Source organism: Gopherus evgoodei, chromosome 22 (assembly GCF_007399415.2).
Source record: "Gopherus evgoodei ecotype Sinaloan lineage chromosome 22, rGopEvg1_v1.p, whole genome shotgun sequence".
NCBI classification, from domain to species: domain Eukaryota; kingdom Metazoa; phylum Chordata; order Testudines; family Testudinidae; genus Gopherus; species Gopherus evgoodei.
The window spans coordinates 8,824,016-8,838,429 of NC_044343.1; the positions used below are offsets into that span (position 1 = coordinate 8,824,016).

The window sequence follows — 14,414 nt, forward strand, 5'->3', positions numbered from 1 at the left end:
GTAGGTATGTTTTGGAGGGCCTGCTGCAAAAGAAGAAAACTGAGATTGATTATAACCCTCTCTGACGGTGGCTTCAAAATTCACTTTAACAGTAGCATGCTCTATTTTTGATTACCAGTAAGTATGGAAATACAAAAGAAAAAGTGTCTGCATTTTTAAAGCAATTTTGTCTGTGTATTTCTCCTGCTACCGAGCCAATATAAGCTTAAAACAACCATTCTTGTATTAACTCTTCTTTTTTCCTAGCCAGGAAGGTGAAGTAGAGGAGTGTTGCTTTTAAGAACTTTTAACACTTAGGAATATTGTTTTTCTCTACCAACATGTAGACACATCTGTAAGCAAAGAGTCTTTGGAAAAAGTAGATGGAAAAAACTGCCATGAGGTATGCTCTAAATGGACACTCAGATTTACACAGGACTTTAGAGAAGAAATTGAATTCATTTTTTAACTTGATTAGATCACAGACTGTCCATTTCATTTCCTGTGTCTTGTGGGACCAAAACAAAAACTATTGCACAGTCCTGAATTTGGACACTTTCTAGCAATGCCAGCACACAGTAGTTTAATTGCATAACTCTGTTGACTGCTGCTTAACCCTGGAAAAGATATCTGCAGTTCAGAAGGATTGATCCTGTCCACCTCACTCTACTGATTTTGTTGGGTTGTCAGTAAAATACCGCGGAAGAACAAGTAGATTGGAGAAAAATCACCGAAGCTCTTAAATGAACATACAAAAAGGTTTCCTTCATTGTGGCCCATATCCAAAGTTTACTGAAGTCAAAGGAAAGATACCCATGGACTTTAATGGACTTTGGAGCAGGCCCTTAGGGAGTATGCATGAATACATTAAAAATTGAATTAGGATGTTTTAAACTCTGCCCTTTAACTATCTCATATAAAGACGAGAATCTGATTTTTTTAGTTTCTGGTTTTCCATGACTTGGATGGTAGAATTCAACCACTAGTAGCTGTGAGTGGAATACCTTGTTGTTGTTCTTGGAGCTGCTGTCACAGATATAAGATAAACTTTCCCTCTCTCAGAAATGTTGCTCTGGATAGACTCAATATTTGAACTAAATCACATAAGTGATAGAGTCCAAGAGTTGCCTCACCCAGGAAAATGTGTTTGACACCTGTTATTTGATATTATACAGAGCATTCATAAGTCAAAATAACTCATCTTCAGAGGAATAAGGCAGGAATAAGACCAGGTCTACACTAGAAACTTTTCTCGTATAGTAATTGTGATATTTTTACACTTTTATACCAGCAAAAGCCCTAAAGTAGATGCAGTTATCCCGCAATTGTTGCTTCTGCTGGCCTAGCTGATTTTGTTTGGGGAACTGATTAAAACCCGCAGCAACACTAGAGTGTTTTGCTAGTAAAACTGTACCAACTTAGCTATCCCATTAAACCCTTTCTAGTATAGACAAGGCATTAAAGTCATCACTGTCAGGCCTCTTTAACTCAATGGCAAGGAAATCTCTTGCCCTACCTCCAATACTCTTTTCAGTTGGTATTCTGTATAGCAGCATCACATCCAGGCATAACCTTTGGGAATGGCAAATCCATTTTGCCTTGGAAAGTAATATTGTTATTAACATCGATTGTATTTCTCCAGCATCGAGTAATAGTGGAGCTTCAGTGAGATGCATGGAAATAAATCCACCAAAGGCTTCTAATGACATCATTAACCTCCACAGTGGAGCTTGAGTGATGCCACCAGATTTCTGACATGGCATTATGTGCTACCATGCGACAATTTGTGCATTTCTAGCCGATCCCTGCATATCTTAGTTTTGCGGGGAGGCCCAGGTCTGTTAAATGCCTTAACTACCTAAGAAGTACAGCTGTCCAGTATGACGGGACTTTGTGAAGTGTTATTACTGTCATAAAGTGTATTTTGTTGTAGTTTTTAAATGACTGGTTGAGGACTCCAGGCCTATGCAGTTATACTAGATCCCTGTGCTTTCAGAAACTTTGTCCACCATTCTGATTCTCTTTTGGCAGGCCAAATTCAACCCTCTTTGAAATTCACGAGTCTTTCTATTGTCTTCATTGAGAAAATCCAGCTCATAATGCTCTCTTTAAAATGAAAGCATCCATTTTGTGTTGAGTATGTTTACAGTTTAAGGATCTTGTATTATATTGATGTATAAAAACATTTTAAAATCGCACAAGGCAGTCAATACCAGTCTTAGAGATGTGGCTGCATATCTTGTTAAAGGGATACCGCCAATTTGAATGGCACATTTCCATTTCAAACTTTTGTAGCTACTATGGTTACAAGTAATACCTAAAATCACCACTACTGAAAGAAGTGATTGATACTTTTTTGTCTCTTTTTAAAATTTACTTTGTGCATTCGACAGCAGTGTGTGTATCATCTGTTTCACTTTTTCTCCTGTATACTCAGTTTCTTTCATATTGAAAAGATCCTTATAAAGACATCAGCTGGGAAGCAGAAAATCTCTCAAAGGTTTTTTAAAAAAAATCTAGGATATCCTGTTTAAAGAGTGCTCTACCAGAAAGTGTACTTAAAAAAAAAATTAGCTCATTTTATGAAATTAAAATTGGCGTTCTCCATTTCAATGAATTACCTTCCCTGTATGTGCAATGAAATAGATGATGTATATTTTAATATCCTCAAACCTCAACCCCATTGTGGAGGACCTACCTCATAAGGTACTAATACTTCAATCTTCAGGTCCATCCTTTCTGTGGTTTCTCTGCTAACGCTGCAAATGATGGTGTTTAAAAAAGTTCACCTATTGTGGTTACTATTCACGATCAACGTTTTAATTCTCAAGGTCTCAAGATTGAAGATAAATCTTTTTTTCCCCAGCAGCACATGTGCCAGAACGGTGTTAGTCCACTGACTGGGGTGTTATGAACATTTTTGCTGAAGTATTGAGTTACTACAGACGTGGTAGAGGTTTCTGGGGTTGGATTTCAAACATCTCTTTAATGTTCTACCAAACTGCTCATGATATGACTTTACAACTCCCTTCCACCCTGCAATATCATACAGTTTATTGCATTCTTGACTTCCATTGAAATGCAGGAAAGTGTTCTCAGAATGAAAGCGAAAGTCTAGGCCCGGGAATTTCTGATAGCAAAGGGGAATTCGCATGTTCTGCATCACAGTAAGGGCTGTAGCGATTTATTCTGAGTGTGTTCCAAAGTTCTTTGAGGTCAGGGGGAGTTTTTCTATGCACTCCAATGGGTTTTGGACCAGTCTGTTTGTGGACCAGATTAACCCTTACATATTCTGACTACTGCTTCTTGCCTTGAAACTAAGTGACTGCCGAGTTTTTTGGAATGTTTAGTACAAAATGTCCTTTTTTTTTGTCTTATTTTGTGTAAAACTCAAACTCCAAAAAAATTTAAGTGCTGCTTTCTTTTGTTTGTAGGACAGAAATCCTACCTCTACACCCAGCAATTGGCTACGAGTGAAATTTCCAGGAAGCCAGGTGGCTTTATGAACGCTTGGCAAATGAACGGTTACTTCTTTTTAACATGCCTGCAAGAGAAAGCATCAAGTTCTTCTGCTCCTGGGGGTCATGATATCACTGCAGCTCTCCTCTCCTTCCATGCATGTGTCTGCCCAGTAAATAAATCCATGACTGAAGAGTCATGCATCCCACTGAAAACCTTCTGCCCACAATATAGGAGAAACATGCAGAACATGAGAAGATAAGAACATTGGCAAGTATATGGTTAGCCAGTGTACTCTCTGCTCCTCTGCCATTGTTAATGATGGGAAAGAATAAAAAGCAATGCTCTGCATTTTACAGAAAGCTGATTCCTTTGTTCAGAAAATCTTGCTTTGCCAGCGTTGCCCTCCTGTGGGGTTTTACAGCAGAGTGAAGTGGTATTAATTTCAAATGGGAATGAATAGCTGGACCGTTGGGGCTCTGTACACAAGATCCACCAGGGACACCAGTTATAAAATGTCTCTTGATCACTGAGATTCTCAGATAATTCTTCAGCTGCAGAACTCATCCGTAAGGGGTTTTACCTTGTGCATGTGCGAGATTGTTTGCATAGGCTGACCCTGGGCTAAGACAGGGGTTTACAAATCACGTTGCCTGATTTCTGCTTGTTCAAATTCTTCTCTCCTCTGCTGAAAAAGCCTCATGATCCCCCAAACCACGTGTTTAAAGTCCTGATACCGTGTCTGCATCGCTTCAGAGCTGAGCACCTGCATGTCCATACAATTCCCCGTCTTCATATTTGCAAGATTCCCAACCTGCGTTTGTGCTGGTCATGCTACAATCCGCCCTTTGCTCAGACCAGACTCTCACCACCCAGGAAGAGAATTTAGGAACATTTAGCAGCTTGTTTTTGCAATAGGAGGTATAAAGAGTGGATGATTGTCCAGTGTCATCTATACAAAGAAGAGGGGTGAAAAACTTCCCAGTCCATAAGGTCCCTTCATAAGAATAGGTCTTCCTTTGTGCCATGCTGTGAGAAAATGCTTATAGAAGGATTCTGGCTAAGGTGGCATCCGAGATAGAGGATCCTGCTTTCAGAGTATAGTCTTTTATCTGTGAGAACCTTATGAAGAGGGACAGGACAAATTAAACATCATCACACTCATTCATAGATAAGTTTCACCATGAGCTAGCTAGCAAGCTGAACCAGCAAGGATGTAGGAGGCACAGGAGCCAGGGATGGGGGAAATGTGTTGGCCAAAGGCTTGGTGACACTCAGTATCTACTGGAAGAAACTTACACCATATCTGAAAGGGAGGAAAACTCACTCTTCCCAGTCCCTGCGTTAGTTAACGTAGGGCCATGGCCATCGGAATCGCTATGTGGAGGAAACTGATGTGCAACTGAAAGCAAAATTGCACAGTGCTGGCCAGCAGCAAGTTGGGGAAGAGTTTTATACATTTAAAAAAAAATAGACCTCTTCTTTTGGGCTGGGGGCTGTGATGGACTATGGGGTGATGCTCATGAGCTAAGAGGAAATATTGTATAAGTTTGCATTATTTATCTCTTGCCACAAGCCATTGTAGAAACAGGAGCCTGTCCTAGAAAGTGCTATTCTTGGATTATTCTTTCCTTAAATAAAATGTTTCCAGAAGCTTTAAAGGACTTTGCATCTCTGAGACGGGGGAGGCAGGTTCCTTGATCTTACAGGAGTTGGAATGAGAAGATGACTAGATCTTGTACCAGGAAGGGCATTTACAGTGGGTGACTGCCAGGCTGCATCGTTCTCCGCTTCCATTCATTCCTTGTTATTTCTATTCATGACATGCTAGGAGGGGAGAGAAAGACAGGGACATTTTAGAGGGCAAATTGTAAGAAATCTTATGCTTTGAAAGCCAAATAGCTAAGCATCCCAAATAATATGGATACGCAGGAGTTTAATCCTCCATAAAATTCTGCAAGCCAAATATGTGTCAGGCCACCTCATGAAGGCATCCCTTTCCCAAAACTCCTATTCACTTCAGTGGGCATTTTGGCTGAATAAGGATGGAGGGTCCAAAACTGGAAAGTTTTTATTTGCCCCAAAGTAGTACTTATTCCTGCCTGTAGTCCATTGATGGCTACGGTCTACTCATATGAGTAAGAGCGGCAGGGTCACGTTTAATGGGGCCCTTACAGGAGCAGTGCCAGTGTTTTTGGTGCCCTAGGCGCACGGCCATTTTGTTGCCCCGTGGGCCGGTTCCGAGGCTCAGGTGGACCTGCCGCAGGCGTTCCTGCGGAGGGTCCGCTGGTCCCGCGGCTCTGGTGTAGCTGCTGCAGGTCCACCGGAGCCGCCTGCCGCCCCCTCTGAAAAAATAACGCCCCCCAATAATCCTGGCGCCCTAGGTGATTGCCTAGGTCACCTAAATGGAAGCGCCGGCCCTGGGCCCTTAAGAACTCTAGGTATTTCCAACGTTGTGATCTATACGTTCCCTTACGTGCTGTAGATTACAGCTGTTCCACTTTTTAAACATTCTGTGTGTTGTCCAGTAGACTTTTAGGGGGTTGATGTTTGTTTCCTTCCACCAATTGTATGATCCTTGATGTTAATGAACATTTCTAACTGGTTACAGTAACTTCTGATGGCCAGTACTTAAACATCATCAATGCAGGCTACTGCCTGGGGCCCGCTGACTAGCCCAGCCTCATTCTCTGGTAGCAGAGCAGGAGACGATAAAGAGTTCCCTGGCTCATCACTTTTAGCATCTCATAATACATACTCTCCTGCAGCGCGAGATCATTCGAAGCCCAGTGTCTCCATCCAGCAGCTCAAGGACTTGCTAACACTACACCCCACCCAACCCTTCCTAATGGGTCACGCGTTTCTCTGCTATTAAACTCCGTCAGCAAGATACTTGTGTCTCCAGCAGGTGTTTCTGTGCTTGAGGATAGTGGAAGCATTAAGGAATGCCAGTCAGGACATGTCTACACTGTAGCACTTTAGTGCAAACACTTGTTACAGCGATGGGAGGAGTTCTCCCACCGCCGTCGTGAAGCCACCTGCCCCCGAGGTGGTTGCTAGGCTGACAGACGGACTCTCCCGGTGACCCAGCACTGTCTACACTGGGGGTTAGGTCGGCTTAACTACATTGCTTAGGGGCGTGGACTTCTCACATCCCTGGGCGATGTAGCTTTTGAGTGTAGACCTGGCCATAGTCATGCTTGATGAACATTAGCTCAATCCCAAGAGACAGTTCTGCTAATTCAGATAGACCCAGACCAGAGCCAAGATCTCTGTATTCCAACGAATGGCATAATTAAGGGCAACAAAAATGTTGGCAGGGATTTTAAACCTTGTCCTTCAGGGATTAAGCCAATCTCTAACCATTACACTCTGGTTGAACCTTATGCGGAGGGCAGATTAGCCCACAGTGTCTGCAGCAGGGTTCTTGCACCTTCCTGGAAAGCATTTGGCACTGGCCACTGTCAGAGACAGGACACGGGGCTAGATGGATCTTGGATCAGATCCAATCTGGGAACTCCTATGTCCCTATAAGTAATATAGTTGCAGCATTTGCTGGTAGGAATGTCAAGAAGTGTCATTGCATGGCAGAAAGAATGAAAACAAATTTTAGATTCTGAATTAGAAATAGGTTTCATTCCAACCTGGTTTCCTGATCCTCCCTCGGCGGCAGCACAGGCCTGCTTGGGAGAGAAACGTTGCAGTGAATAAGCAAATTTGCACTACACATCTGTCATCCTCAGCTAATGGTCCTAGAGTCTCATGGGGTTCTTTGGAGTGACACAGGCAGCTCTGGTGGCGTCTCCCAGGTTTGATCTTATCCTGGGGAGGGACTATCAGGAAGACCCACCTTCCCCTTCAGGAGCAGAAAGGAAGACTCTGTGTTTAAATAGAGTCAGAACCAAAGCTGTCAACTAATCATGGCATGAGGTCTTGACACTGCAGTCTGGCATTTGTCATTGCTTTGCGATGATGCTGGAGGGTCATATTCTGCTTCTAGCTGTACCCAGGAGTTCCAAGGAGTTGCCCAGCTTTACCTAGCAGCAGAATTTGGCCCTGTCCTTTGCAGTGATGCAACATCAGAGACGAACATTGCTACACAGGGTCAGGAGACCACGTCATGTGACATTGTGGTTCTCTGGCTCCATTCCCTGACCACAGTGTGCTTCCAGCTCTTTGAAGTTTAAGAGCACTGCCAGGAATCCATTCAAACAGATGAAAACCAATAACGGAGCGAGATCAAGCTGACCTATGTATTCTTTACACAGTCACAGATGTAAATATTTCTATGTAAATATTTCAATCTCTAGAACAGGAGTTGGGCTCATCTGAGTTGGGACCCGGGGGAGGTGATACAGCGAGGCCTTGTCCTATTGGTATCTAGGAACAGCGAGGCCTGGTACTAGGCTTAGAGAATTCGCTAACTTGGACAATTCCAAAATGCCTGGGAATCACCCAGCTGTGTTTTAAGGTCATTCCCCAAAGGGCCATCTGATAGTTTCAGGGGGTGGCTCTTCAGAGAGCTACCCGTCAGCTGCACCCCTCTTCAAATTTCTGTTTCCAGAAGATTGTTGCCACGTTTATGTCTATAAAGATGTTGACCTACACCCGTGGGTGGGGTTTTTCCTGGTGTAAATGGGAGAGAGAAACTGGCAAAGGCAAAGTCCCAGGCTGATGGAAGGAATTAAACCTTACCCCAAATGGGGGCGGAATGGCTATGATGCAATAAAAGTCTGCAAAGTTCTCCCTTTATTCATTGCCTTTGGGCTAAGAGCAAGGTAGAATCAATTTCCCTGCAGGGACAGCATGAATTCCAAAAGTCTCTCATTTCCTTTCTCACAAAATCTTCTTAGGATTGCCAGGTGTCCGGGTTTCAACTGGAAGGTCCAACTGAAGACACCAAAAGTCTGGTTACCACTTGGGGAGTGGGGAGGCACCAGGTCATTAACCCATGCTAGTCCCTGCTCAGCCAGGACCGCCTCCTACCTGCATCTCGTGGGCAGGCAGGATCTGTGTCAGGGGCTGCAGCTCCTGACCCAGCCCCAGAGCAGAGGGAGGCCAGCTGGTCGGGGGAGGGAGGTGGAGAGGATCCAGTGAGGAGGAAGGGGGAGAGCAGTGAGTGACAGGGGAGGCGTGGAGAGGAGCGAGCAGGGGCAGGGCCTCATAGGAAGAGGCGGAGCAGGGTGTGGTGGGGGAGGGGAGAGGTTCTGACACTCCTGCTTTAGGGTCCAGTTTTCAGAAATTAGAAATTTGGAAACCCCAAATCGTCTCTTGGTTCCCAAGAACGACACTCTCTGCCCCTGGTTTCACATCCTTTGATATGCGACTCCCCGGGTGAGTGCCAGGATTATCTACGCTGGAGCTCCCTGGCTTCAGTGATTCAGGAGGGATTTGCATTGTAACATGTTGTCTTTTCACTGTGGCCCATGAATACACAGTTGAGCAGTCACATGCATTAGGGTGTGGGGTTTGATGGCAGCAACTGACTTTGTGAGCTGCTACACAATAGGATTGTTGGTTATGCTAAGAGCAGGCTGGTCTTTAGTAGGGTTAGAATCTTCTTGAAGTATGCACCAGCTAAGTCCTATGGCCAAGTGTGTTCCCTTCCTTTTCTTTCTGGAGATCTTGCTGATTTGCTAACTAGATTTTCCCCGCTAGCTTTTATCACAATGTTTTCAACCACTTCCACCATCTTTTCAATGGAACAGACCCAAGAACAATGAACAAGGCAGGAGCTGAGATGCAGTCATTGCATGCAGCTTACCGACAAGTGCAGGGTATTTACCTTTCTTTCTCTGCCATGTCTTGTTTCTCCTCTGCCCTGTAACGATAAAACTTATTTAAAATCTACCGACTGAGAGCAGCCAATGTGAAAGGGACACACTGGCTTCTCCAGCACATGCAGCTTCTAAATCAAGACTGGACATCTTTCTGAATGAGATGCCGTGTCTCCACCTAGCATGATTTGGCCTGATGCAGAAGTTAATAGGAGGGGTTCTTCGACCAGTGTTATGTAGGAGATCAAACTAGATGATCGTAATGGTTCCTTCTGGCCTTAAATCTACGATTCTATTAAAATACCGAGATCCAGACCTTTCCATTTTCTCTTGCTTATTACAGATCAATTTCGCCTTTATGGTAGGGTATAGTGTTCTGAAGATGTAAAGTGCTATGTACCTCTATTGCTCATGATGGTCCTGATCTTGCAGCCGTTGCTCGAGTGAGTCACCTTGTCTCCCAGGACTAGCCCTTTGAGACTGCTGGCTGCACTAATTTTACATTTGTGACAGTTTTTGAGCTTTAGAGAATCTTGCAGTTTTTTTTTTGTTTGATCAGCTCAAGCAATTTAAAGGAATACCGCACTGATTACTTCTAATAACTTGGGGCTAGAGCAAGCTCAAATGCTCAGTTTGTGGACTATGTACATCAGCAATACTAAAGACAAACCCACCGTAACCGTCTCCAGTTTGTGAGGGACCCCATGGAGTCAGTTTCTAGGAAACAGATACATTCATGGAGGTTAAATCCATTAATGACTATTGGCCCGGATGGGTAAGGAATGGTGGCCCTAGCCTCCATTTTTCAGAGGGTGGAGATGGATGGCAGGAGAGAGATCACTTGATCATTACCTGTTAGGTTTACTCCCTCTTGGGCACTTGGCATTGGCCACTGTCGGTAGACAGGATACTGGGCTGGATGGACCTTTGGTCTGACCCAGTATGGCCATTCTTATGTTCTTAGGTTCTAACCTAAATGAACCCAAAGTTATGGAGACAGATATGAGTCAAGTAGGCCAACAGAGTATCAGAAACCTGGAAAAATCTCTGACTGGATGGGCTCAGGCGTTTGGTCACAAGCTAAGGTGGTTTAAAAGTTTTGGATTTTTTTAAAGCAATTTTAAACAATCAAACAGAGCAAGCAGCAAATATTGGGCCGCACACTTCTGAAACCCCAAACCATGTTCAGGTTTTGGCAGACTATTTTCAGCTTTTCAGTTAAAAAAAACCACAACAAATTTTGAAGGAAAGCAGACATTTTCTGTGGTTTTTTTTCCTGCTTTTTAAAACCCCCTAGTTTACAATCCAAAAAAAGTTTTGATGGAAAATATTTGTCCAACCCTTTAATGACCTTTAGTGCCTTTTAGCACAAGCTGATGCTGAGAACCAGTGATACCTTGTAAAAGTGATTTGAAAAGAAGTTTTCTTGAAAGTGGGTTTGTGCTGAGATGCAGAAGGTTTTTAAACGTTTATTTTTCCCAGGGCCGCCCTTCCAACTAGACTGCGAACCACTGATAACTTCTCTCTGAGTACAGGATTCCAACCAGTTGTGCATCAGCCCTATAGTAGGGTTGTCTAGGTTATATTTCTCTCATTTGTTTATGAGAGGGTCATGTGCTGGGCCGTCACTAGCTATGCAGCCCCCCCTGCGTGTGTGGGGCCCCAGGCACCTGCAGCAGGGAGCAGGGGGGCTGTCCTCAGGGCTCTGCGAGGGGAGGGGCGGGCCCCAGGCCTCTGTGGGGGGGGCTGGCTTGGGGGCAGGGGGGCAACCACTCACCAGCTGCGCAGCTGGGGCCGGGTCCACACTTCCCGCCACCGCTGAATGCAGGCCAGGCCATGGTGCAGAGCTCAGGAGAGTGGGGGTGGGCTGGGGCAGAGCAGGGGTGGGAAGAGGGGGGCTGGGGCGGAGCAGGGGCGGGGGCCCTGGGGAAGAGGCGGAGCAGTGGTTGGAGCAGCACACAGCTGTGCAGGGCACCAGGAAATGTGGTTCCCCAGATTTCCTGGTGCCCTATGCAGCTGCCTACTTTACGTATGGGTAAGGACAGCTCTGCTCACATAGATACAGTTACTTGTGCGCACCCAATGGGCGTATTTGCATGCCAAAGTTTTCTCGTGTGTGAGAGTTCACAAGTCAGGGGCATAATTCTGACTTGGGTTGTCGTGCTTTTGGTCTGGAATGGTCACCATGGCTCGGGCCTGTGGCAAGCGTTCCTCCTCCCAGGTTGCTAACATTTAGGGTGACCAGATGTCCCGATTTTCTAGGCACAGTCCTGATTTTGGGGTCTTTTTCTTATATAGGCTCCTATTACCCCCCACCCTCTGTCCTGATTTTTCACACTTGCTGTCTGGTCACTCTATTAACATTTGATTTGTTCTGTCTATGGTAGTGAGACCCAGGCATAATGAGACATTTGGTTGTAACAAACCTCCCTGGACGCAAACTGACTCAGCTAGCTTGGCTTCCTTTCCTTATCCCCCTCTGCTTTTAGCACAGGGTACTGTAATGTACTGTATGCTATTGGCATGAGTTGTGGTAATAGAACCTAATTCAGGATTTTTTTTTTATCAGATGAGGTGGCTTAAAACATGGAAATAAAACAAATTTGGATATAATGGACCCAATTCGCATTTATAGTAAGGTCCCTTTACACCTGTCTGGCCTTAATGAGAGCATAAATTACATTTCCTGCCACTTTACACCACCGTGATGAGGCAAAACAGCCTTAAAGAGGCTTTAGAGCTTGTCTGGATGGCAAGTGGTTCCTGATTAACTCCACGTGTGGTATTCCAGAATAAGAGCGTCCACACACGGAATTAGGCAGGGACAGTTAAGCAGGAACAACTCCTTGTGTAGACAAGCCCTTTGCCTAACTGAGACTCGGGCTAAGTAGTTCCACGGCAGGTTTATTCTGGGGGACTGTTTTTGTGACGTGTTGAGGTGTTAGCTGGGGGACAGGTTCTTCCTCTGGATGGAAGGTGAGGGTTGAAATTACCACAGGGGGCATCTTCACTAGGGAAAACATACATTGTTAACTCAAGTTAGCTAACCAGAGGTAAAATCCTAGTGGGGACTAGGCAGTTGGCAGGTTTCACACAAGTTAGCAGGTTGAGTTAAAACCTATGGGGAAGCCTGGGGTTTGCATTGTGTGCCTGTTGTGGATGAATATCAGGAAAAGTCAAATATAGACCAAACGGGTTGCCTGGGTGATGAGGAACACACAATTTACTGGCTGTAACTCCCATAGGAGAAATCTTTAGAACAATAGGAGCCCCATTCCCCCCAAAGCTGATTTTTTACCTTTCTTTCCTGGCTTTGATTCTTTCCTCTTCGTACCTGCAATGAACAAGAGAGATTTCCTTAAATGTCGCTGCCAGCAAAGCGCAGCACTCACTTTAAAGGCGAAAGAACCTGGGGCAAGCAGTGACTCTAGAATACAAAGAGTTAATGTGTCCTCTCTCTTGCATTTCCTGCTAGAGGCACAGAGCGGGTAGGACTTGTCCAAGGCCAAGCAATGAGTTGAGCTGGGACTAGACGACAGCCAGGCCTCCTGAACGGGACCATCCTTCCTCTCTGAAGCACGGGGAACAGGTGCACATGGTGAGGCGCTAATGGACTGTGGCCTCCAGAGTTGCCAGGTTTTCAAGTAAGAGGTCCCTGCGATACTCACTGTAGGAGGCAGTCAGGAATCTGGACGTGCTCCATGGGGATAATCTGCTCCAGTTCTTCCAGACTGTGAACGTACTGGATCTTGTTGATAAACTTCACACTGACAGAGGAGAGAACATGCACCCTTGAAGAGCTTAGAACGGTGACTATCTGGGACATGTAGCCAGATCCTATTGAAGTCTATGGGAGTTTTGCTGTTGATTTCAATGCAACTGGGATGTGACCCAAAACGAAGGCTTCCCTTTAGCCAGAGACTGTGAACAGTTCAGACATCTAGAGTGGGGTTCTCCTGCTCCCAACTTCATTTCACTCTTTTGACAGTAACTTTTGCTGGGAGAGCTGTGAGTGCCTCTCCTATGAGTTGTTACACCAGTCTCTACACTGACCCCTACTGGGAGAGGCTGGGGCTAAGGCATCTGGAACTTCTCAAAGAACCAGAGCTCTTGCACCGGATCTTACACTAACTCCTGGGGGGAGAGAATTTGGTTTAGAGTCCTCCATGCTAGAGCACCCACCCGGCCCACGTCAGGAGCTGCCCAATTGTTCCTTTAGTTGTTATAAGAACTTGATAAAAATAAAAACATCCCCCCCCCTCACCCCAGCACCACTAGGACACCTTTCCCCTCTCCCAGTGAGCAAATTTCCGGCCACAAAAACCCAGCCTCCATTTCTGGCTGCCTCAGTAGGGTAACAGGAACACGGGGCTCGCCAGGCTCAATCAGAGAGAAGGTCCATCAAGCTCAGTGTATTCTCTCTGACGGTGGCCAGTGCCAGATGATTCAGAGGAAGCGGGAAGAACCCTGCACTAGACCCAGGTGGAATAATCTGCTCCTCGTGTAGCCCTCATCCTGCTCTCTAACATGTAGAGATTGGCAAAAGGTTGAATTGCCTTTCCAAAACCCACTAGGATGAGGGAGAGTTCTTTGTTCACCTGATGAAGGGCCTGGATATAGCCAGCACTGTCCGGATGAACCACGAAGGGTGCACGATTATCAAAGCTTTCAGGTTTTTCCGGAGCCTGCGGAAAGGTCAGAGGTGAAAGGTTAGACGCAAAGGCCTTGCTTCTGAACTCCTGGGGGACTCCGTGGATTTCAGGGGTTTACTCCAGTGTCGGGGCAGGATTGGACCCACAGGATCACATAAGTTAGAGAAGGAGAAGACCTGCTAGGGCAAAGTCCCACCACCTGTAGCTGTTGTAGGAATGTTCCTACAGTGTATTCTTCAGCAATTCACCCCCGCCTTGTTTGAGACACTCTGATGATAATAGGGCCCCCACCAGGGCTGGTGCAACCCATTAGGTGACCTAGGTGGTCGCCTAGGGCACTAGCATTTGGGGGGGGCATTTCGGGTCCTTCGGCGACAACCAGGGTGGCTGGATCTTCGGCCACCCCGGTCGTCATCGGCATTTAGGCGGAGGGACCTAGGACAGGGGGGCGTGGGGAGGGCCACCTGCAGCAAGGGAGGGGTGGCACACAGGGGAACCACTCCCCACCCCAGCTCACCTCTGCTCCGCCTCCTCCCCTGAGCACACT

General features: G+C 45.7%; 1 protein-coding gene across 2 annotated transcripts in view; it reads right to left on the bottom strand.

Moving 5' to 3' along the window:
- Positions 1 to 2,896: 2,896 nt before the first annotated feature.
- The window catches only part of ATCAY (ATCAY kinesin light chain interacting caytaxin), a 28,298-nt gene continuing 16,780 nt past the window's right edge, over positions 2,897 to 14,414 (bottom strand). The window contains exons 8-13 of one of the 2 annotated variants that reach the window (XM_030540686.1): positions 13,814 to 13,900; positions 12,884 to 12,982; positions 12,514 to 12,549; positions 9,224 to 9,259; positions 7,083 to 7,118; positions 2,897 to 5,265 (exon numbers count right to left, since the gene is read on the bottom strand). In XM_030540686.1, the coding sequence (XP_030396546.1) occupies positions 5,256 to 5,265; positions 7,083 to 7,118; positions 9,224 to 9,259; positions 12,514 to 12,549; positions 12,884 to 12,982; positions 13,814 to 13,900 (304 nt within the window). In that variant the 3' untranslated portion in view covers positions 2,897 to 5,255. Of the gene's footprint in view, positions 5,266 to 7,082; positions 7,122 to 9,223; positions 9,260 to 12,513; positions 12,550 to 12,883; positions 12,983 to 13,813; positions 13,901 to 14,414 lie in introns of both variants that reach the window. The other variant, XM_030540685.1, reaches the window with a different exon arrangement.